The following is a 21,522-nucleotide window of genomic DNA, read 5'->3' as shown; positions in this document are numbered from 1 at the left end:
TGGGAGGTCACTGAATCATGGGGGCGACTTTTCCCGGTGCTGTTCTTGTGATAGTGAAGAGTCTCACGAGACCTGACGGTTTTATAAAGGGCAGTTCCCTGTCCACGCCCTCTTGTAAGACACGACCTCGCTCCTTTTTCACCTTCCACCACGATTGTGAGGCCTCCCCAGCCACGCGGAACTGTTGAGTCCATTGAACCTCTTTTTCTTTAAAAAGTACCCAATCTTGGGTATGTCTTTATTAACAGCATGAGAGCAGACAAATACACATGAGGTCTCACCATGTTGCCCAGGCTAGTCTCAAACTCCTGGGCTCACGTGATCCTCCTGCCTTGGCCTCCCAAAGTGCTGGAATTACAGGTGTGAGCCCCTGAGCCCAGCCCCACTTGAAGTTCTTAATGGAACCTCAGCCATGTGGGTCTTAGGGACCCCACCTCCGTGGCTACTCAAGGGGACTGGGATGAGAGAGGAGCCAGGTAAGCCCAGACACCTTCAGAGGCTGGGAGCACACAGAGTTCCCCGGCCAGGGCTCCATGTCTGGAGGCCGGGAGGGGAGGATGGGGTCAGGGCTGTGTGGAGGCCGGGAGGGGAGGATGGGGTCAGGGCTCTGTGGAGGCCGGGAGGGGAGGATGGGGTCAGGGCTCTGTGGAGGCCGGGAGGGGAGGATGGGGTCAGGGCTCTGTGGAGGCCGGGAGGGGAGGATGGGGTCAGGGCTCTGTGGAGGCCGGGAGGGGAGGATGGGGTCAGGGCTGTGTGGAGGCCGGGAGGGGAGGATGGGGTCAGGGCTCTGTGGAGGCCGGGAGGGGAGGATGGGGTCAGGGCTGTGTGGAGGCCGGGAGGGGAGGATGGGGGCAGGGCTCTGTGGAGGCCGGGAGGGGAGGATGGGGTCAGGGCTGTGTGGAGGCCGGGAGGGGAGGATGGGGTCAGGGCTCTGTGGAGGCCGGGAGGGGAGGATGGGGTCAGGGCTCTGTGGAGGCCGGGAGGGGAGGATGGGGTCAGGGCTGTGTGGAGGCCGGGAGGGGAGGATGGGGCCAGGGCTGTGTGGAGGCCGGGAGGGGAGGATGGGGTCTGTTGAGGGCTGCACTGCATCCCCTCGAGAAACCATCTGCTGAAGGCCTGACCCCCAGCATGGCAGACTGGATTGGATGTGGAGACGGACAGGGTGGTGAGAAGAGGGAGAGGCACCAGGGATGCACTCAGAGAAAGGGCCAGGAGGACCAAGCAGGGAGGCGGCCGCCTGCACCCAGCAGAGAGGCCTCAGACAAACAGAATCTGCGGATGCTTTGATCTTGTACTCTGGGCCTTCAGGACTTCGACAGAATAAATTTCTGTGGTTTAAGCTGCTGGGTCCGCGGTACTTTGTGATGGCAGCGGCACACACCTACAGGTGCGGGGCATCGGAACATGCTGGCTGCGAGGGTTGCCCACACTGGGCTGACACCTTCATCCTCACACCACAGCAGAGTGACCGGAACCATCCACTTGTGACCCAGGACGGTGCCAAGGCCAAGACCTGGCCCTGTCCTCCAGCCCAGCAAATTGCCTGTCAGGAGAGAGGGTTGGGGCGGGAGGCCCCAGCAGGAGCTGTTGTCCTACCCAACTGCTGCGGGCCCAGGGCTTGGCTACAGCTGAGAACACGAAGCAGAATGGGGTGGCCGTGACGCAGGCGCTGGTTCTTGGGGGCAGCACTGAGACATTAGAAATGCCGGCAGGTGCTGTAAATAGCTCCTGAATCGGGGACCCTAAGGGACCCCACTTACCAGAGAAAGACTCTCAGCCAAGCCCACACCAGGGTTTCCACCATCTCTCCCCAGTGACAGGCCCAGGGCTCTGATTCCAAAGCCAGGCAGACCATACACTTTTCTAACCCAGAGCATGAGACACACATCGTGGGCCCGTGAGTAAATGACTGAATACAGAAGCTGTGTGCAGGAGAATCTGAGTTCAGTTGGGCCGGTGCCCGCCTCCATGCCAGCAGGAGGAAATAGTCCCCCAGAAGCTCACTGCCCTCCTGTCTACAGATAGAAGGGCTGGTGCCCAGGGCCCGGGTGCTGCCCCAGGAGACACGGCCACATCAGCCACTTCAGGGCCACCCTCCTCACCTGGTTCCCATTTCCCCTCATTTTAATAGTATAGTAAGAAAAAGTGCAGGAATGGGCTCCACCCTGTCTGCACGGGGGCCCTCCGGAAAGTTCCATGTGCACCTGCAGCCTAGGGGGTGGCACTGCCAGGGTGGGGGTCCAGCCTCTGACCACAGGGCCCCCCCAGGCTGGCCCAGCACAGTGGACACCATGGGCCGCACTATATGGACAGAGGGTGAGCCATGGGCACCGCCCCAGCGACAGCCCCCAGGGGCCACTCCAAGTCAAGCCCAAGATCCTGGAAGACACCAAGGTTGTCTGGGGGACCCATGGCCAGAGGCCGAGAACCCCCTTCTTCTAGAGATCCAGAGCGCAGGGACTGACTGCCACCTGCCCACCAGACTGTTCCCGTATAACTCACGTGGTTTTTGTTTTCTGGTTTATGATGTTCGACCTCTCCTTACTGGCTGGGTGGAGACTGCCCTCCCAGGGCTGGCTAATTCCTAGAGACAGCACAAGGTGCCTACAGAGCTCCCGTTTAATGCACAAGCCAACCCAACTGGAGCCTGTAAACCCAACCACCCCTTATCTGACTCACTCACCAAACCCATGTTCCTCTGCCCTCAATCACCCAGGGGCAGGATGGTGGTCAACTAGACACCACCCCATAGCCCGGAGCCCAAGGAAATTAACCTGTCCAATCCTGAACTTGCTCCTTCGTGCCCACCCTCCCTGGCCTCTCTTCCCAGGGAAACCCCTGTAAAGCCTCTGGCCACACTCTCCCCTCTCACCTTCCGGGTCCTGTTGCCGCGGCGCCCCCCGGTGGCCCTGTGTGGCATGGCATGTGCCCTCCTGTGGTTTAAGCTGCTGGGTCTGCAGTACTTTGTGACATTCTCCTTTCAACTCAGGGTTCCTGTGTCTGTATCCCACCACACCCGACTGAACTAAATCCTGGTGCGTTTCATCACAGCCCTGCCTATTCCAGGCTTGCTGGAAGTAACCACTCACTGGCACCGAGGGGAATGGGGCATGGATCACCTGGCTGAGACTATGTGGCTGTCGCCCTAGGCCTGGGGCCCAAAGCTCCTGGCCCAACCACAGAGCCAGCCCAGTGCCGGTGTGGCCACAGGCGATCCCCAAAGGTAAGGCCAGAAATCAGCACCCAGCCAGAGCTTCCGAGGCCAGCGGGCCCCACATCTGCAGGGCATGAAGTTGGGCGCCCACCCCAGGATCCAGCCCATCTGCACCTGGGAGCTGAATGTCCCAGCTACCAGCCAGAATGGGGTCCCCAGCAGTCTCCATCGGGCTCTGAACTGTTAATGTGACAGCCCTGCCCTCCCCGCCACTATTGCTGAGACAGTGTAGGGCCAGGCTGAGCACGCTGGCTTGTGCGGCGGGAGCCAAGGCTCCCCTGAGACACGGTAAATGCCCCTTGTTCCAGGGCACTTTGGAACTGGGTATCTCCTCAGCCCCAAGGTCTCGCCAATTCAGAGTGCCCGTCGTTCTGGCCTCCTGCAGGGAGATGACCCAGGGGGAGGGGAATTGATGGGTAAGCTCCCCAGCTCCCCGCTCCAGTATGGCGCAAAGTGCACCCCCATGGTCTCGGAGTTCCCAGGTGCTCACCCACCCCCGGCACCCCCATGGTCTCCGGGGCTCCCCTGTGCTCGCCCACCCCCAGCACCCCCATGGTCTCCGGGGCTCCCCTGTGCTCGCCCACCCCCAGCACCCCCATGATCTCGGAGTTCCCAGGTGCTCACCCACCCCCAGCACCCCCATGGTCTCCAGGGCTCCCTGGCGCTCGCCCACCCCCGGTACGCCCACAGTCTGGGAGCTCCCTGGCGCCTGCCCACCCCCGGCACCCCCATGGTCTCCGGGGCTCCCCTGTACTCGCCCACCCCCGGCACCCCCATGGTCTCCGGGGCTCCCCTGTGCTCGCCCACCCCCAGCACCCCCATGGTCTCCGGGGCTCCCCTGTGCTCGCCCACCCCCAGCACCCCCATGGTCTCGGAGTTCCCAGGTGCTCACCCACCCCCAGCACCCCCATGGTCTCCAGGGCTCCCTGGCGCTCGCCCACCCCCGGTACGCCCACAGTCTGGGAGCTCCCTGGCGCTTGCCCACCCCCGGCACCCCCACGGTCTCTGGGGCTCCCCTGTACTCGCCCACCCCCGGCACCCCCATGGTCTCCAGGGCTCCCCAGCGCTCGCCCACCCCCGGCACGCCCACGGTCTTGGGGCTCCCTGGCGCTCGCCCGCCTGCGTTGCCACCGCTCAGTCCTAAGGCCCCGGTTCACTGTAACGCTCGGCTGTTGCTCTTTCGAATTCTTCGCTTTTGAACAAGGGGCCGCGCTTCCATTTTGCCTGCAGGGGTGCGCAACCATCCGCCAGAACCAAATCCTTACCCCAGCTTGTCATTTGGGGAAACTCGAACTGGGACAGGACTCGTCGTCCCGGGCAGGAAAGCGGGTGGGTGCGGAGGCCCGGGGGAGGGGTGGGGAGGCGGAGAAGAAAGTGGGGAGCGGGGGTCCCTGAAGCCTGCGGCTCCTTCCCGGCTTCCCGCCAGGAGCACCGAGCGGCGCTTCCTGCAGGCGCCCTCCACGCCCTCAAAGAGCCAGAGTTTGGTAAAGGCAGACAAGCAAACGGATGATTTAATGAGGGGTGACAAGCACTCCGCAGGTGCGGGCGGCGGCGGGCTGCGGTCGGGGCCCAGCGCGGGCGGGAGAGGCGCCTGCTCCGGCCTCGCGCGCGGGGAGCGCGGCCCTTTCCCCTCCGGGAGGACGCGCAGGAGGCACCACGGCCTCCGGGTTGGAACAAACGCGTTTACTGCAGGCAAGGCGGTGGGCGCGGGGCGGCTCACCAGGCGAAGAGTGGCTTGCTGTCCTCCTTGGAGAGCTCGCACAGGCAGTTGAGCAGCAGCAGCGAGTCGCCCAGGAACTTGGGGGGCACCACGTCGATGACCAGCTTGCGCAGCGCGGCCGGGCTGCTGTGCAGGGGGTTGGCGCGCAGGTCGGGCCGCTGCTTCAGGATTCCGTAGGTGTTGATGAGGAACTCGCTGAACGCCGGGTGCACGTCGCGGCTGTAGCCCAGCTTCTCCAGGCGCGCGCTCAGGGCCAGGTAGCGCTGCGTCAGCTCGCGCAGCTTCTTCTCGTCCACGGAGCCGTCCAGGGACTTGATGGAGGTCTGCGGGCGCAGCGCATGGATGGCGGAGGCGGGGGGATCTCGGGGCCCTCGGACGGGGACTTCCAGGCCCAGGGCCGACCCCTGCCCCGCCCTCCTGGGTCCCCGGGGTCCCCTCCCGCGGACAGCGCCCGGGCAAGAGCCAAGATCTGGGGGCCTCACAGGGATGAACCGAGCGCCCAGCACCCTCCTGGCCGCGCCCTCCCCGCGGGGCGCACCTGCTTGATCTTCTCGGGGATGTTGGCCACCGTGAAGCCGTAGAGCCGCGTCACGCCCGGAAACACGTAGGCCAGGATGCGGCGGTCCAGCTGGAAGGCGATCTCGCCCACCACGCGCGCGTCCTTCTCGGCGCCCGCGAAGCTCTGGATCTCTGGGGGAGGGAAGGCCGGGGACAAGGTCACGGGAGCGCGAGGATCTATTGCCCCAGAGGGTCCCCCCCTCCGTCCCCCGGCCACTTGGGGGGCGGCTCCTCCATCCCCCACCCCACCCCGCCTGCCGCCACCCCCCACTGTCTGGCAAATAGAATCTGAAAGAAAAGGAGCTTCTTAAAGTGCCAAAGGGCAAGACAGGTTTCCCTTCGCCCTGTCCTCGGCTCCCTTCTGTCCCTTTGGGACGAGGTAAACCTTTTAATCTTGGGGGTGGGAACTGGTCCCCTGTCACGGGGGAGCCTGCCCCAGCGCTGGCCCTGCGAGGACAGAGGAACCCGGCCCTGGAGGTGTGAGTTCGGTCGGGTCCCCTCCAGTGAGGACGCCTGCGGAACAGGGCCAGTCGGCTTGCCTGGGAGGAAGGGGGACCTCCCCCCTTCCTCTGTCTTGGCAACCTCTGGGCCTCAAAGACTGCTTTAATGTTTAGTCAGTAAAATGGCTTCATTCTTTCCTACCTCTGAGAAGATGATCGCTGGATTGGCAGGACATTCTTTTTTTTTTTTTTTTTTTTTTTTTTTGAGACGGAGTCTCGCTTTGTCGCTCAGGCTGGAGTGCAGTGGCCGGATCTCAGCTCACTGCAAGCTCCGCCTCCCGGGTTCACGCCATTCTCCTGCCTCAGCCTCCCGAGTAGCTGGGACTACAGGCGCCCGCCACCTCGCCCGGCTAGTTTTTTGTTTTTTTTTTTTTTTTTGTATTTTTAGTAGAGACGGGGTTTCACCATATTAGCCAGGATGGTCTCGATCTCCTGACCTCGTGATCCGCCCGTCTCGGCCTCCCAAAGTGCTGGGATTACAGGCTTGAGCCACCGCGCCCGGCCAGGACATTCTTTTTTTTAAGCCGGAGTCTCACTCTATCATCCAGGCTGGAGTGCAGTGGTGCCAACTCCACTCACTGCAACCTCCGCCTCCCCGGCTCAAGCGATTCTCCTGCCTCAGCCTCCCGAGTAGCTGGGACTATAGCTGCGTGCCACCACACCTAGCTACATTTTTGTATTTTTAGTAGAGATGGGGTTTCACCATGTTGGCCAGGCTGGTCTCGAACTGCTGACCTCAGGTGATCCGCCCGCCTGGGCCTCCCATAGTGCTGGGATTACAAACGTGAGCCACCATGCCTGGCCCAGGACGTTCTATTTTAATTACTTCCTCGATATTACTTAGGAGTCTCCAATGCCCCCACAAAACCTGCTTCCAAACCCCCCTCCCCAGGACAGCCTCTGATGGCATCCGAGTCCATAACAGCACATGACCTTGTCCATCTTTTTCCTGAGGGATGGGAAACAGCATCTCATTTGCATTTCACTAACAACTAGTGACTTAAGCATCTTCGCACATGCTTATTGGCCATTTATATACTGTATCTTCTTTGAAGAAATATCTATTCAAGTCCTATAGCGATTTTTCATTGGATTGTTTGTCTTCTTACTGTTGAATTGTCAGAGTTCTTAAATATTCTGCATACTAGTCCCATTTCAAATGCACAATTTACAAATGTTTTCTCCCATTCTCTGGGTTGGCTTTTCATTTTTTTGATACTGTCCTTTGAAGCACAAAATTTGTTTTTTGTTTTGTTTTACTTTTGATGAAGTCCAATTTGTCTGTTTCTCTCTTTGCTCATGCTTTTGGTGTGCTATCTAAGAATCCATTACCAAATCCAAGGTCATGAAGATTTACCCCTATGGCTTTTCTACGAGTTTTCTGGCCTCAGCTCTTTGGGACCTCTTAGGTCTTTTATCCATTTTGAGTTAATTTTTGTATGTGCTATGGAATAAGGCCCAGCTTCATTCTTTGGCATATGGATACCTCCTTGTTCCAGCACCACTTGTTAAACAGTATTCTGTCCCTACTAAATTGTCTTGGCACTCTTGTTGAAAACCATCTATGTACGGGTTTATTTCTGACCTTCCAATTCCATTGCATTGATCTGTATGTCCATCCTTATGGCAGTACCACAGTCTTGGTAACTGTAAGTTTTACAGTCAGTTTTGAAACTTGGGAATGCTGTTCTCCCTTTCCAAGATCGTTTTACCTATTCTGGTTCCTTACACTTCTATATGAATTTAAGTTTCTGTTGTCAATTTCTGTAAAGAAGCCACTGGGATTCTGATTGGGATTGCATGAATCTGTAGATCCAATGTAATCCATATCAAAATTATTGATTATTAAACAATATAAAGTCTTCTAAACTGTTAACACAAGATATTTTTCTGTTTATTTATTTTTATTTATTTTTTGTTTGTTTGTTGAAGAAAGGGTCTCACTCTGTCACCCAGGCTGGAGTGCAGTGTCACGATCTCAGCTCACTGCAACCTCTGTCTTCTGGGCTCAAGTGATCCTCCCACCTCAGCCTCCTGAATAGCTGGGACCATAGGCATGCACCACCACGCCCAGCTAATTTGGGAGGTGGAGGGTTGGTAGAGATGGGGTTTCGCCCTGTTGCCCAGGCTGGTCTTGAACTCCTGGGCTCGAGAGATCTGCCCATCTCAGCCTTCCAAATTGCTGGGATTATAGGTGTGAGCCACCATGCCTGGTCATTGATGACTTCTTCATTCCTTTCAATAATGTTTATAGTTTTCACTGTATTTCTTTCCCAATCACTTTTCAAGACTGCAGAAGAGGTACGTCAACATGCAGAAGAGGTACGTCAACGTGCAGAAGAGGTACGTCAACGTGCAGAAGAGGTACGTCAACGTGCAGAAGAGGTATGCCAACACACTATACAGAAGCGTGTTAGGGCCAATGAGGGGTGTGGAGGAGCAGGTGTAATCTCCTCCTTCTGTATCAATGTATTTCTGTCATCAAGAATCAAGCTCTTGGTCAGGCGCGGTGGCTCACGCCTGTAATCCTAGCACTCTGGGAGGCCGAGGTGGGTGGATCACGAGGTCAGGAGTTCGAGACCAGCTTGGCAAAAATGGTGAAACCCTGTCTCTACTAAAAATACAAAAATTAGCCAGGTGTGGTGGCAGGCGCCTGTAATCCCAGCTACTCGGGAGGCTGAGACAGGAGAATGGCTTGAACCCAGGAAGTGGAGGTTGCAGTGAGCCAAGATTGTGCCACTGCACTCCAGCCTGGGCAACAGGGCAAGACTCCATCTCAAAAAAAAAAAAAAAGGCCGGGCGCGGTGGCTCAAGCCTGTAATCCCAGCACTTTGGGAGATGAGGCGGGTGGATCACGAGGTCAGGAGATCGAGACCATCCTGGCTAACATGGTGAAACCCCGTCTCTGCTAAAAATACAAAAAACTAGCCGGGCGTGGTGGCGGGCGCCTGTAGTCCCAGCTACTCGGAGGCTGAGGCGGGAGAATGGCGTGAACCCGGGAGGCGGAGCTTGCAGTGAGCCGAGATCGTGCCACTGCATTCCAGCCTGGGCGACACAGCGAGACTCCGTCTCAAAAAAAAAAAAAAAAAAAAAAAAAAAAAGATTCAAGCTCTTTCTCTCATCCCCACCACCAAGGCATAAATGAGGTAGAAGAAACATGCTATAGGTGAGAAATGATTCTAGTATAGGTTCTAGAAATTATTTCTAGTCCAACCTGTGCTCTGTAAGATCCAGCCAAAAACCTATTCTTCAAAGAAAAAAGGCCATACATTGATAAACCTGTAGCCAGACTTAGGGGAAAAAAGAAAGGAGACAAAAATTACCACTAACGGAAATTAGACATGCCACTACCACAGATTCTACAGACATAAAAAGAATAAGGAAGTATTAGGAATGACTTTATGCCAATAACTTTGACAACCTAGATGAAACTGATCGATTCCTTAAAAGACACAAACTACCAAAGTTCACTCAAGAAGAAACACATAATCTGAATAGCCTTCTATCTGATAACCTTACAGGTCACATTTGACAGGAAACAGACTTCCAAACTGGCCTTGGGAAGGCCTTGTGATTGATGATCCCTGAGAAAAGAATCTTATCACGATTCCCTCAGATTGCTGATGTGCTGATTAATGCACTGAAAGACGCTGATTTATTCCTGAATCATAAAGGTTTACTGACTGTCTTGCGCAGATATGTGTTGGCCTGTATGTTGTCATCTGTAGCCAATGCTTGTACCCTCTGTGTTGTACCCTCCAAAGAAAGGGCAACATGAGTACGAGGAGTCCTTTCCCTTCTCCTAGCCTCTCCGATAGAAGTCTTCTGACTTAGGTTCCGGAAGACTCTTAGCTTTGTGGGTGTGTTCCTGTGGGTTGATCCTCACATTTGGCTTCCAACAATCTTTATCGAATTATTTCTGTCTCAACAGCCTTAATTTCAGTTGATATTATCAGTAAAATGGAATTTGTAGGGGGAAAATGTTCCTATAGAGACCATTCAAGGCTCAGGTAGTTTCAGCAGTGAATTCTACCACTTAAGGAATAAATAACACCAATTCAACACAAACTCTTCTAGATAAAGAGGAGGGAAGACCACAAAACAATGAGAAAACAAATAACAAAATGGCAGGAGTAAGTCCTTATCAATAATAACTTTGAATGTAAATAGGCCGAGCACAGTGGTTCATGCCTGTAATCCCAGTACTTTGGGAGGCTGAGGGGGGGTGGATCACTTGAGGTCAGGAGTTTGAGACCAGCCTGGCCAACATGGCAAAACCCTATCTCTACTAAAAATACAAAGATTAGCTGGGCGTGGTGGCATGTGCCTGTAATCTTAGCTACTCAGGTGGCTGAGGCATGAGAATTGCTTGAACCCAGGAGATGGAGGTTGCAGTGAGCCAAGATTGTGCCACTGCACTCCAGCCTGGGTATCAAAGTGAGACTTTGTCTCAAAAAAAAAAAAAAAAAAAATTACAGCACCGTCAAATCCATGAATGATGGTGTGTGAGTTTGGTCAAAAACAGGCCAGGCGCGGTGGCTCACGCCTGTAATCCCAGCACTTTGGGAGGCTGAGGCGGGCGGATCACGAAGTCAGCAGATCGAGACCATCCTGGCTAACATGGTGAAACCCCGTCTCTACTAAAAAATACAAAAAATTAGCCGGGCGTGGTGGCGGGTGCCTGCAGTCCCAGCTACTCGGGAGGCTGAGGCAGGAGAATGGTGTGAACCCGGGAGGCGGAGCTTGCAGTGAGCTGATATCGCGCCTCTGCACTCCAGCCTGGGCGAGAGAGCAAGACTCTGTCTGGGGGCAAAAAAAAAAAAAAACAAGAAACTTTGAATGTAAATAGACTAAACTCTCCAATCAAAAGACGGAGGAGTGGCTGAATGGATTAAAAAAAAAAAAAAAAAAAAAGACCCAACCATCTATTGCCTACAGGAAACACACTTTGCCTATAAAGACACACATAGACTGAAAATAAAGGGATAGAAAAAGATATTCCATGCAAATGAGAACCAGAAAAGAGCAGTAGTAGCCATACTTCATCAAAGCGGATTTCAAGACAAAAACTATAAAAAGAGACAAAGAAGGTCATTATATAATGATTAGGGGGTCAATTCAACAAGCGGATGTAACAGTTGTAAATATATATGCACCCAACACTGGAGCACCCAGATATGTAAAGCAAATATTACCAGAGCTAAAGTGAGAGACAGACCCCAATACAGTAGTAACTGGAGACTTCAAGACCCATTTTCACCCTTGGCAGATCTTTAAGACAGAAAATCAAAGGAATATCAGACTTAATCGATACTATAGACCAAATGAACATAATACAGAACATTTCATCCAACAGGTGCAGAATACACATGCTTCTTGTAAGCACATGGATCATTCTCAAGGATAGACCATATGTAAGGCTGCAAAACAAGTCTTTAAAAATCACACAATTTGCCGGGCGCAGTGGCTCAAGCCTGTAATCCCAGCACTTTGGGAGGCCGAGACTGGCGGATCACGAGGTCAGGAGATCGAGACCATCCTGGCTAACACGGTAAAACCCCGTCTGTACTAAAAAATACAAAAAAACTAGCCGGGCGAGGTGGCGGCGCCTGTAGTCCCAGCTACTCGGGAGGCTGAGGCAGGAGAATGGCATAAACCCAGGAGGCAGAGCTTGCAGTGAGCCAAGATCCGGCCACTGCACTCCAGCCTGGGTGACAGAGCGAGACTCCATCTCAAAAAAAAAAAAAAAAAAAAAAATCAAACAATTGAAATTATATCAAGTATCTTCTCTGACCACAATGGAATAAAATGAAATCAATAACAAAAGGAATTTTGGAAACTATACCAACACACAGAAATTAAACAATACGCTCCTGAATGGCCGGTGCATCATTGAAGAAATCAAGAAGGAAATTTTAAAATGTCTTGAAACAAATGATAATGGAAACACAACATACCAAAACCTAGTATGTACTAGACACAGCAAAAGCCATACTAAGAGCTATAGCGATAAGTATTAAGAGTTTACAGCTAGTAGTGCCTACATCAAAAAGTAGAAAAACTTCAAATAAACAAGTTAATGATTCATCTCACAGAGCTAGAAAAGTATGAGCAAACCAAATCCAAAATTAGAAGAAAAATAATTAAGATCAGAGCAGAAATAAATGAAATTTAAATGAAGAAAACAATACAAAAGATCAATGTAACAAAAAATTGGTTATTTGAAAAGATAAATAAAATTGACAGGCCAGGCATGATGGCTCATGCCTGTAATCCCAGCACTTTGGGAGGCTGAGGCAGGCGAATTACTTCAGTCCAGGAGTTCAAGACCAGCCTAGGCATCGGAGCAAAATCCCATCTCTACAATAACAAAAACACAAAAAGCAAAAAATTAGCCAGGCCTGGTGGCATATACCTGTAGTCCCAGATACCTGGGGGCTGAGGTGGGGGGTTAGCCTGAGCCTCAGGTGGATATCTACATGCAAACCTCACACCATACATGAAAATTATCTTGGAATTGATCAGAGACCTACATGTAAAACCTAAACTATAAAACTTCTAGAACAACACATAGGAGAGAATCTGTGTGACCTTGGGCTTGGCAAAGATTTCTTAAACTGAACATAAAAAGCATAAAATACAAAAGAAAAATCAATAAATTGGACATCATCAAATTAAACAGTTTTGCTCATCAAAAAACATTATTATGGAAGTGGAAAACGTTGGAGTGGGAGGCCGTATCTGCAGAACACACACCCAAAAAAGGACTCATATCCAGACACGTAAAGAACCCTTCCCAAGAAGACAAGCAATGCATTTTTTCTTGGCAAAACACTAGGACAGACATAGCCTCGGACCCCAGCCTCCCAGCCTGGCTCTCCTCCCTCCACTCTGTGTGACGCGATGGAGAAACGGCCCTGCCTGACCACCCAGACGCGCCCTCCCCACAGCTACCAGCTGCACTGGGGGCCTGCCCAGGCGACCCCGCACCTGGCCATACCATTGAGGTAGTAGCTCCTCCTGGTCCTGTCCCCGGTGGGCAGGCTGCTCTCCGAGAAGCACACCTTCTTAGGCCGGACCATCTCCCTGGGCTCCAGCAGGGTCTTGTCCACCAGTGACTCTTGCAAGGGGCTCAGGAGCGGGGACAGCTTCCTGTCGGTGCCTCGGTGGCTGTGCAGCTCCGGGGGACTGAGGAAGGCCTTGAAGGGTGACTGGGAGGGGGCTGCGCAGCCTGGGGAGGTGTCGTCCTCGCTGGACAGGGGGGCATGTGAGCACAGCAGGTCCTCCAGGGAGGATGTCTGCAGCTGGGAGGGCGTGTCGGCAACACTCGTGAACCTTCCGAAATCCGGAACTGAGGTGGGGAGGAAAGGGGTGAGAAGTCAGGCTGATGCTCCTAAAACATTTCTGAGAAGTACAGAGAACATGGTAACAAACTGTATGCACCCCACCCCAAGCTTCAACACCTGCTGGGGTTTCCCTGGCTTCAGAGCATCCTCCTTCCCCTCAGGCCTCAGGTGCAAAAGGAGGAGCTGGGTGTGGTGAAGTGGCCACAGGTGCCCATCCTGCCCGTGGGAGCACAGCAAGTGGGCAGGCCTCCATGTGCCTCCTGCCTGCCTGTGCGCCCATACACACTGGAGAATGACTTCTATATGCTCCTTAAATTGTACATAAATGGTACCACCCTACACATTTTATTCTGCAACAGAACTTTTTGCTGCTGCATTATCTCTGAGATATATCCACGTTGAGCCGTCTGGTAGCTCCCTGGATCATTTAACTGTTTCCTGGCACCTCTGTACACATGAGCATACACACATAAACACACAGTGAACTTTTATCCCTTGCCCTGTTGATGGACAGGGCCTGTTTCCATGTTTCCTTGCAAACACACAGCGGTAATCGGCCTCCCGGGAGGAGCTTCCCTGCTCCGTGAGCATCCTCTGTGGTCCAACGCTGGGCTCAGGTCACAGCTGTAATCAGCCTCCTGGGAGAAGCCTCCTGATCTGCGAGCATCCTCCACGGCCTGGGAGGAACCTCCTGCTCTATGAGTATCCTCTGTGGCTGAGGAGGAGCCTCCCTGCTCTATGAGTATCCTCTGTGGCTAAGGAGGAGCCTCCTGCTCCATGAGCATCCTCTGTGGTCCAACGCTGGGCTCACGTGTGTGCACTTTCTTTGCTCTCCACACCAAGGGGGAGGGTCCATGCCCACCAACAGCTCCTGGCCCCACACCCTCACGAGGACTGAGTATTCCCCAACCAGGCTGATGAGGTCATGTGGCATTTCCCTAATCCCTGGTCAAATTTAGCTTATCTATGCCTTTATGGCTTATAAAATTCTATTCTACCTCCATGTCATGAGTATTCTCCTAGCAATAAAGCAAATACATGTTAGAGAAAGTGTTCAGAGCCATATAAAAAAATTATACCTTAAAATGTGTCTACCGGAGCTTGCAGTGAGCCGAGATCATGCTACTGCAATCCAGCCTGGGCAACAGAGCAAGACTCCGTCTCAAAACAAAAACAAAAACAAACAAAAAAAGTGCCTACAAAGGAACCAACCAACTAATCTTCCATCTGAAATGTTTTCCAAGGAAAAAAAGTGTTCAAAAGAAGCAAAGTCATTAATGTGTGCCTGGCCTCCTGCCACATGGGAGGCCTGGAGTCCTCGGGCTTCACAGGCTCCCACCCTAGATACTTTTCAAATTATAAAAGAATATTATGTACAATTGTGTATTAATTAAAGTTTCAATAAAAGGAGATATCTCCTGGAAAATTACTTTCAAGTGACTCAATAAGAAGTAGAAAACCTAAATGAACCAATACACAAGGAAAATCTAGAAGTTACAAAATGATTATTCCCCAAAGGGCTGCAGGCCTGGATGGTCTGTGGGTGAGTCTGCCAACTTCCCCAACAAGTCATAATCCCGACATCATACAAATGAGGCTGGAACCATAGAACAGGTTAAAAGATGCTCAATTAGGTTTCAAAATTTGTCACAACTCTGATGTCAAATTCCTACAAAGATAACCCCCAGAAAAAAACAGAAAGCCATGGCCAGGCCAAAAATTATTGCACAAAGTCTCATCCAAACATGATCAAGAACAGACAGCACGAGGCACAAGTGTACACAGACATGAGGTAGAGGTGCAGAGCATGAGGTGGGAGATGCACAGAGCATGAGGCAGGGTGTGCAGAGCACGAGGCGGGAGGTGCACAGAGCACGAGGTGGGAGGTGCACAGAGCACGAGGCGGGGGTGCACAGAGCACGAGGTGGGAGGTGCACAGAGCACGAGGCGGGTGTGCAGAGCACGAGGCAGGAGGTGCACAGAGCACGAGGTGGGAGGTGCACAGAGCACGAGGCGGGGGTGCACAGAGCACGAGGTGGGAGGTGCACAGAGCACGAGGCGGGTGTGCAGAGCACGAGGCGGGAGGTGCACAGAGCACGAGGTGGGAGGTGCACAGAGCACGAGGCGGGGGTGCACAGAGCACGAGGTGGGAGGTGCACAGAGCACGAGGCGGGTGTGCAGAGCACGAGGCGGGAGGTGCACAGAGCACGAGGTGGGAGGTGCACAGAGCACGAGGCGGGGGTGCACAGAGCACGAGGTGGGAGGTGCACAGAGCACGAGGCGGGTGTGCAGAGCACGAGGCGGGAGGTGCACAGAGCACGAGGTGGGAGGTGCACAGAGCACGAGGCGGGGGTGCACAGAGCACGAGGTGGGAGGTGCACAGAGCACAAGGTGGGAGGTGCACAGAGCACGAGGCGGGTGTGCAGAGCACGAGGTGGGAGGTGCACAGAGCACGAGGCGGGGGTGCACAGAGCACGAGGTGGGAGGTGCACAGAGCACGAGGCGGGGGTGTGCGGCACACAAGGCGGGGGATGCACAGAGCATGAGGTGGGGGTTGTGCAGAGCACAAAGCAGGGAGGTATGCAGAGAACAAGGCGGGGTGGAAAGCAAGAGGCAGGGTGTGCGGAGCCCAGTGGCTGTGCAGTGTAGCAAGATCCCACATACAGTCCCTGGCAAGAAGCTGAGTTACCTCCACTGGTACAGAGACAGGCTCATAAACACTGAACAAGATGAACCATTTCTCAAATTTTCTGTTTTCCAAAAATAAGAACTGGAAGGACTCTTCCCCAGCATCCAGCCTGTACAAACCTCCCTCCTCTGGGCAGATGGGACCATTGGTCCCTCCCACAGCTGGTCAGGAGGACCAGGATGCAGCTGAACCCTCTCTCACCTTCCCTGGAGAAGAACCCATGAAAGTCGAGGCCAAAGCCCGAGTTCTGAGTAATAAGGACAAAAACAGAAATAAGAAGTTCATGTGGACTGGAGGGGCGGGATGGCCGGCCAGATGCAGCCAGGTGATACAGCTCCCACGGAGGGCCTGAGATGACTGGTGAGCTTTTAACACATCTTCAGAGGGAAGGTGCTGAGGGCAGGTGGAGGGAGCACACCGAGGCTGGGCTGAAGGGGAGAAAGCTGGGAACCCTGCCTGGGACCACTGAGCACTGGTACTCATTTTTGGACCCACAACCGCTCTGGGAAAATGGGGGAGTTAAATGGGCAAGGAGCAACCCACTGTTGCCATGGCCCTCTGGATCCCCAGCTGGGGGAGACCCCGCGGCCACCATGGACACTCCAGTTGGCAGGGAGAGCTGCTTAGAGAAGTGGTGGGGGCAGCAGTTAGCTAAGCAGAACCCAGAGGGTCTGGTGCGGGAACACAGCCAGGGACAGCCACTCCCCAGGCTTGACTTGCTCCCATAGGAGACTTTGGGCCTAGGGGAAGTGTCAGACCTGATCTCTGCAGGGTGGTCTTGCCCATCAGATGGGACCGGTCCGACCTGAGCACCCCTTGGTCTTCTGGCTTCTCCTGGGGCCCCAGCCTGGCCATGCCTGCTTGCAAGGCAGTCTTGAGTGCCCTGGGGGCCTTCGCCATAGCTTCTGTGCTGGCAGACTGTGCCTGACCAGTGGAGAGCTCCAGCGAGACAGCCCCAGTGGTCACGCACCAGCCCGCCCACTCCCTCCTCATACTGCAGCTTCCCCTGGGCCCAGGCAACTCGCCACATCACTCAGCTGGTGTCTGCACAGGTGGGTTTTGATTTCCTTCCCCAACCAGCACACAGGAGTCCAGTCGGCCTCCCCGTTCCCCACAGACTTCCATTGCAAATGAAGCCTTGGCACACACAAAGCCAGCAAGCCCCATACCCACCAGCACCCTGCCCTTGACCTAACACTGAGCAGAGAATGGTGGATCCTCCTGGACCCTGAGCAATGACTCCTGCTTGCAGGACACATAAAAGGCACCTAGACCTGTGCCCACCAGCACCCCACCCCATGCCTACAGTACCTCCAGAGTGACTGCACACAGTCTCCAGCAGGAGCCCCCCATGCCCACCCCAGCTGCTTTGCCACCACCATTGTGGTGAACCCCCACAGGAAGGCAGGCACCCTGCATCTGCCAGCCATTCTGCTGTAGCTGCAGTACCTCAGTCCCCCAGTGCAGTGGATTCCAAACCTCAAGGAGCCAGAGAACAAAGTCAGGGCCCAAAACAAGTGCCCCAGAGCTAAAGCATGCAGTCCAGGAGTTGGGAGCTGGGCACTGGCCCCTTAAATATTCCATAAATGAAGCCAGTTGGCTGAATCCACCTTATACCACAATCAAAACCTCAAGGTCATCAAACAGACCAGGTACGGTGACTCACGCCTGTAATCCCAGCACTTTGGGAGGCTAAGGCAGGCAAATCACTTGAGGCCAGGAGTTCACAACCAGCCTGGCCAACATGATGAAATCTCGTCTCTCCTAAAAAATAACAAAAATTAGCCAGGCATGGTGGTGGATGCCTGTAATTCTACCTACTTGGGAGGCTGAGGCAGGAGAATCATTTGAACCCAGGCAGCGGAGGTTGCAGTGAGCCAAGATTGCTACCACACTCCAGCCTAGGAGACAGAGCAAGACTCTGTCTCAAAAAAAAAGACACAGAATGGCAAGTTAGATAAAGAACCAAGACTCATTGGTATGCTGTCTTCAAGAGACCCATCTCACATGCAATAACACAAACGGGCTCAAAATAAAGGCATGGAGAAAAATCTACCAAGCAAATGGAAAACTACAATTGCAGGGTTGCAATGATAGTTTCTGACAAAACAGATTTTAAACCAATGAATATAAAAAAAGACAAAGAAGAGCATTACATAATGGTGAAGGGTTCCATTTAACAAGCAGACCTAACTACACTAAATATATATGCACCCAACACAAGAGCACCAAGATTTATAAAGCAAGTTCTTAGAGACCTTCAAGGAGGCTTAGATTCCCACATAATAATAGTGAGAGACTTTAACACCACACTGACAGTATTAGACAGATAATTGAGACAGAAAATTAACAAAGATATTCAGGACATGAACTCGGCACTGGATCAAATGTACCTGATAGGTATCTACAGAACTCTCCACCCCAAAACAATAGAATATACATTCTTCTCATTGCCACATGGCACACACTCTAAATTCAGTCACATAATTGGAAGTAAAATACTCCTCAGCAAATGCAAAAGAACTGGAATTATAACAATCTCTCAGACCACAATGGACCCAATTAGAAATCAAGCCTAAAAAATTCACTCAGAACCACACAATTACATGGAAATTGAATAACCTGCCCATGAATGACTTTTGTGTAAATAGTGAAATTAAGGCAGAAATCAAGAAGTTCCTTGAAGCTAATGAGAACAAAAATACAACATACCAGAATCTCTAGGACACAGCTAAGGCAGTGTTAAGAGAGAAATTTATAGCATTAAATGTCCACATCAAAAAGCTGGAAAGATCTCAATCAATCAACCTAACATCACAGCTAAAAGAACTAGAGAATTAAGAGCAAACAAATCCCAAAGCTAGCAGAAAACAAGAAATAACCAAAATCAAAGCTGAACTGAAGGAGACTGAGACACAAAAAGCCATTTGAAAAATCAACAAATCCAGGAGCTCGTTTTTTTGAAAAAATTAATAAAATAGATATACCACTAGCTAGACTAATAAAGAAAAAAAGAGAGAAGATTCAAATAAACACAATCAGAAATAAGGGGTATATTACCACTGACCCCACAAAAATACAACCAACCATCAGAGAATATTATGAAAACCTCTATACACATAAACTACAAAATCTAGAAAAAAAATGGATAAGTTCCTGGACACATACACCCTCCCAAGACTGAACTAGGAATAAATGGAATCCCTGAACAGGCCAATAACAAGCTCTAAAATTGAGTCAATAATAAATAGCCTACCAACCAAAAAAAGCCAGGACCAGATGGATTCACAGCTGAATTGTACCAGATGTACAAAGAAGAGCTGGTACCACTCCTGCTGAAACTATTCCAAAAAGTTGAGGAGAGTCTCCTCCCTAACTCATTCTATGAGGCCAGCATCATCCTGATACCAAAACATGGCAAAGATGCAACAAAAAAAGGTAACTTCAGGCCAATATCCTTCATGAACACTGATGCAAAAATTCTCAACAAAATACTGGCAAACCAAATCCAGCAGCACATCAAAAAGCTTATCCACCACTATCAAATAGGTTTTATCCCTGGGATGCAAGGTAGGTTCAACATAAACCAATAAATGTGATTCATTACATAAACAGAACTAAAGACAAAAACCACATGATTATCTTAATAGAGCAGAAAAGGCTTTCAATAAAATTCAACACCCCTTCATGTTAAAAACGTTCAATAAACTAGGTATTGAAGGAACATACCTCAAAATAGTAAGAGCTATCTATGACAAACTCACAACCAACATCATACTGAATGGGAAAAAGCTGGAAGCATTCCCCTCGAAAACTGGCACAAGACAAGAATGCTCTCTCTCACCACTCCTATTCAACATAGTATTGGAAGTCTTGATCAGAGCCATCAGGCAAAAGAAAGAAATCAAGTCCATCCAAATAGGAAGAGAGGAAGTCAAACTATCCCTGTTTGCAGACGACATGATCTTATATCAAGAAAACACCATAGTCTCAACCCAGCTTCTTAAGCTGATAAACAACTTCAGCAAAGTGTCAGGATACAAAATCAATGTGCAAAAATCACCAACATTCCTGTATACCAACAACAATTAAGCCAAGAGCCAAACCAAATGTAATGAACTCCCATTCACAACTGCCACAAAAAGAATAAAATACCTAGGAATACAGCTAACTAGGGAGGTAGAGGATGTCTACAAGGAGAACTACAAAACACTGCTCAAAGAAATCAGAGATGACACAAATGGAAAAACATTCCACGTTCATGGATAGGAAGAATCAATATCATAAAAATGGTCATACTGACCAAAGTAATTTATAGAGTCAATGGTGTTCTTATTAAAATACCATTGAGATTAATCACAGAACTAGAAAAAAACTGTTTAAAAATTCATATGGAATCAAAAAAGAGCCCGAATAGCCAAGGCAATCCTAAGCAAAAATAACAAAGCTTTAGGCATCACACTACCCAACTTCAAACTATACTACAGGGCTACGATAATCAAAACAGCATGGTACATAGATCAACAGAACAGAATACAGAACTCAGAAATAAGTTTGCACACCTATAACCATCAGATCTTCAACAAACCTGACAAAAACAAGCAATGAGGAAAGGATTCCCTATTCAATAAATGGTGCTGGGATAACTAGCTAGCCATATGCAGAAGATTGAAATTGGACCCTTTCCTTACACCATATACAAAAATCAACTCAAGATGGATTGTAGACTTAGATGTAAAACTCAAAACTATAAAAACCCTGGAAGACAACCTAGGCAATGCCATTCAGAACACAGGGATGGGCAAAGATTTCATGACAAAGATGCTAAAAGCAATTGCAACAAAAGCAAAAATTGACTAATGGCATCTAATTAAAGAGCTTCTGCACAGCAAAATAAACTATCAACAGAGTAAACAGCAAACCTACAGAATGGGAGAAAAATTTTGCAAACTAATGCATCTAACAAAGGTCTAATATTCAGCATCTATAAGGAACTTAAATAAATCTACAAGAAAAAAAAAACAACCCCATTCAAAAGTGAGCAAATGACATGAACAGTTTTCTAAAGACATTCATACAGCCAATAAGCATATGAAAAAAAGCTCAACATCACTGCTTATTAAAGAAATGTAAATAAAAACCACAATGAGACACCATCTCACACTAGTCAGAATGGCTATAATTAAAAAGTCAAAAAACAACAGATACTGGCAACGTTGTAGAGAAAAAGAAATGCCTATAGACCGTTAGTGGGAGTATAAATTAGTTCAGCCATTGTGGAAGACAGTGTGGCAATTCCTCCAAGACCTAAAAACAGAAATACCATTCAACCCAGCAATTCCGTTACTGAGTACATACCCAAAGGAATTTAAATCACTGTATTACAGAGACACATGCATGCATGTGTTCACTGCAGACTATTCACAATAGCAAAGACATGGAATCGACTTAAGTGCCCATCAGTGGTAGACTGGATAAAGAAAATGTGGTACATA

At 51.0% G+C, this 21,522-nt stretch overlaps 1 protein-coding gene across 1 annotated transcript in view; it reads right to left on the bottom strand.

Annotated features, from left to right (window-relative positions):
• Positions 1–202: 202 nt before the first annotated feature.
• SPATC1L (spermatogenesis and centriole associated 1 like) overlaps positions 203–21,522 on the bottom strand; it is a 30,491-nt gene continuing 9,171 nt past the window's right edge. Inside the window, exons 6-9 of the mRNA XM_028845211.2 lie at positions 12,993–13,343; positions 5,473–5,624; positions 4,076–5,257; positions 203–3,771 (exon numbers count right to left, since the gene is read on the bottom strand). Of these exons, the coding sequence (XP_028701044.1) occupies positions 4,931–5,257; positions 5,473–5,624; positions 12,993–13,343 (830 nt within the window). The 3' untranslated portion in view covers positions 203–3,771; positions 4,076–4,930. The remainder of the gene's footprint in view (positions 3,772–4,075; positions 5,258–5,472; positions 5,625–12,992; positions 13,344–21,522) is intronic.

The sequence above is a fragment of the Macaca mulatta genome, chromosome 3 (genome assembly GCF_049350105.2).
Source record: "Macaca mulatta isolate MMU2019108-1 chromosome 3, T2T-MMU8v2.0, whole genome shotgun sequence".
Lineage (NCBI taxonomy): Eukaryota > Metazoa > Chordata > Mammalia > Primates > Cercopithecidae > Macaca > Macaca mulatta.
Note: the sequence above shows the minus strand (reverse complement) of the source record. Positions and strands in the feature narration are given on the sequence as shown.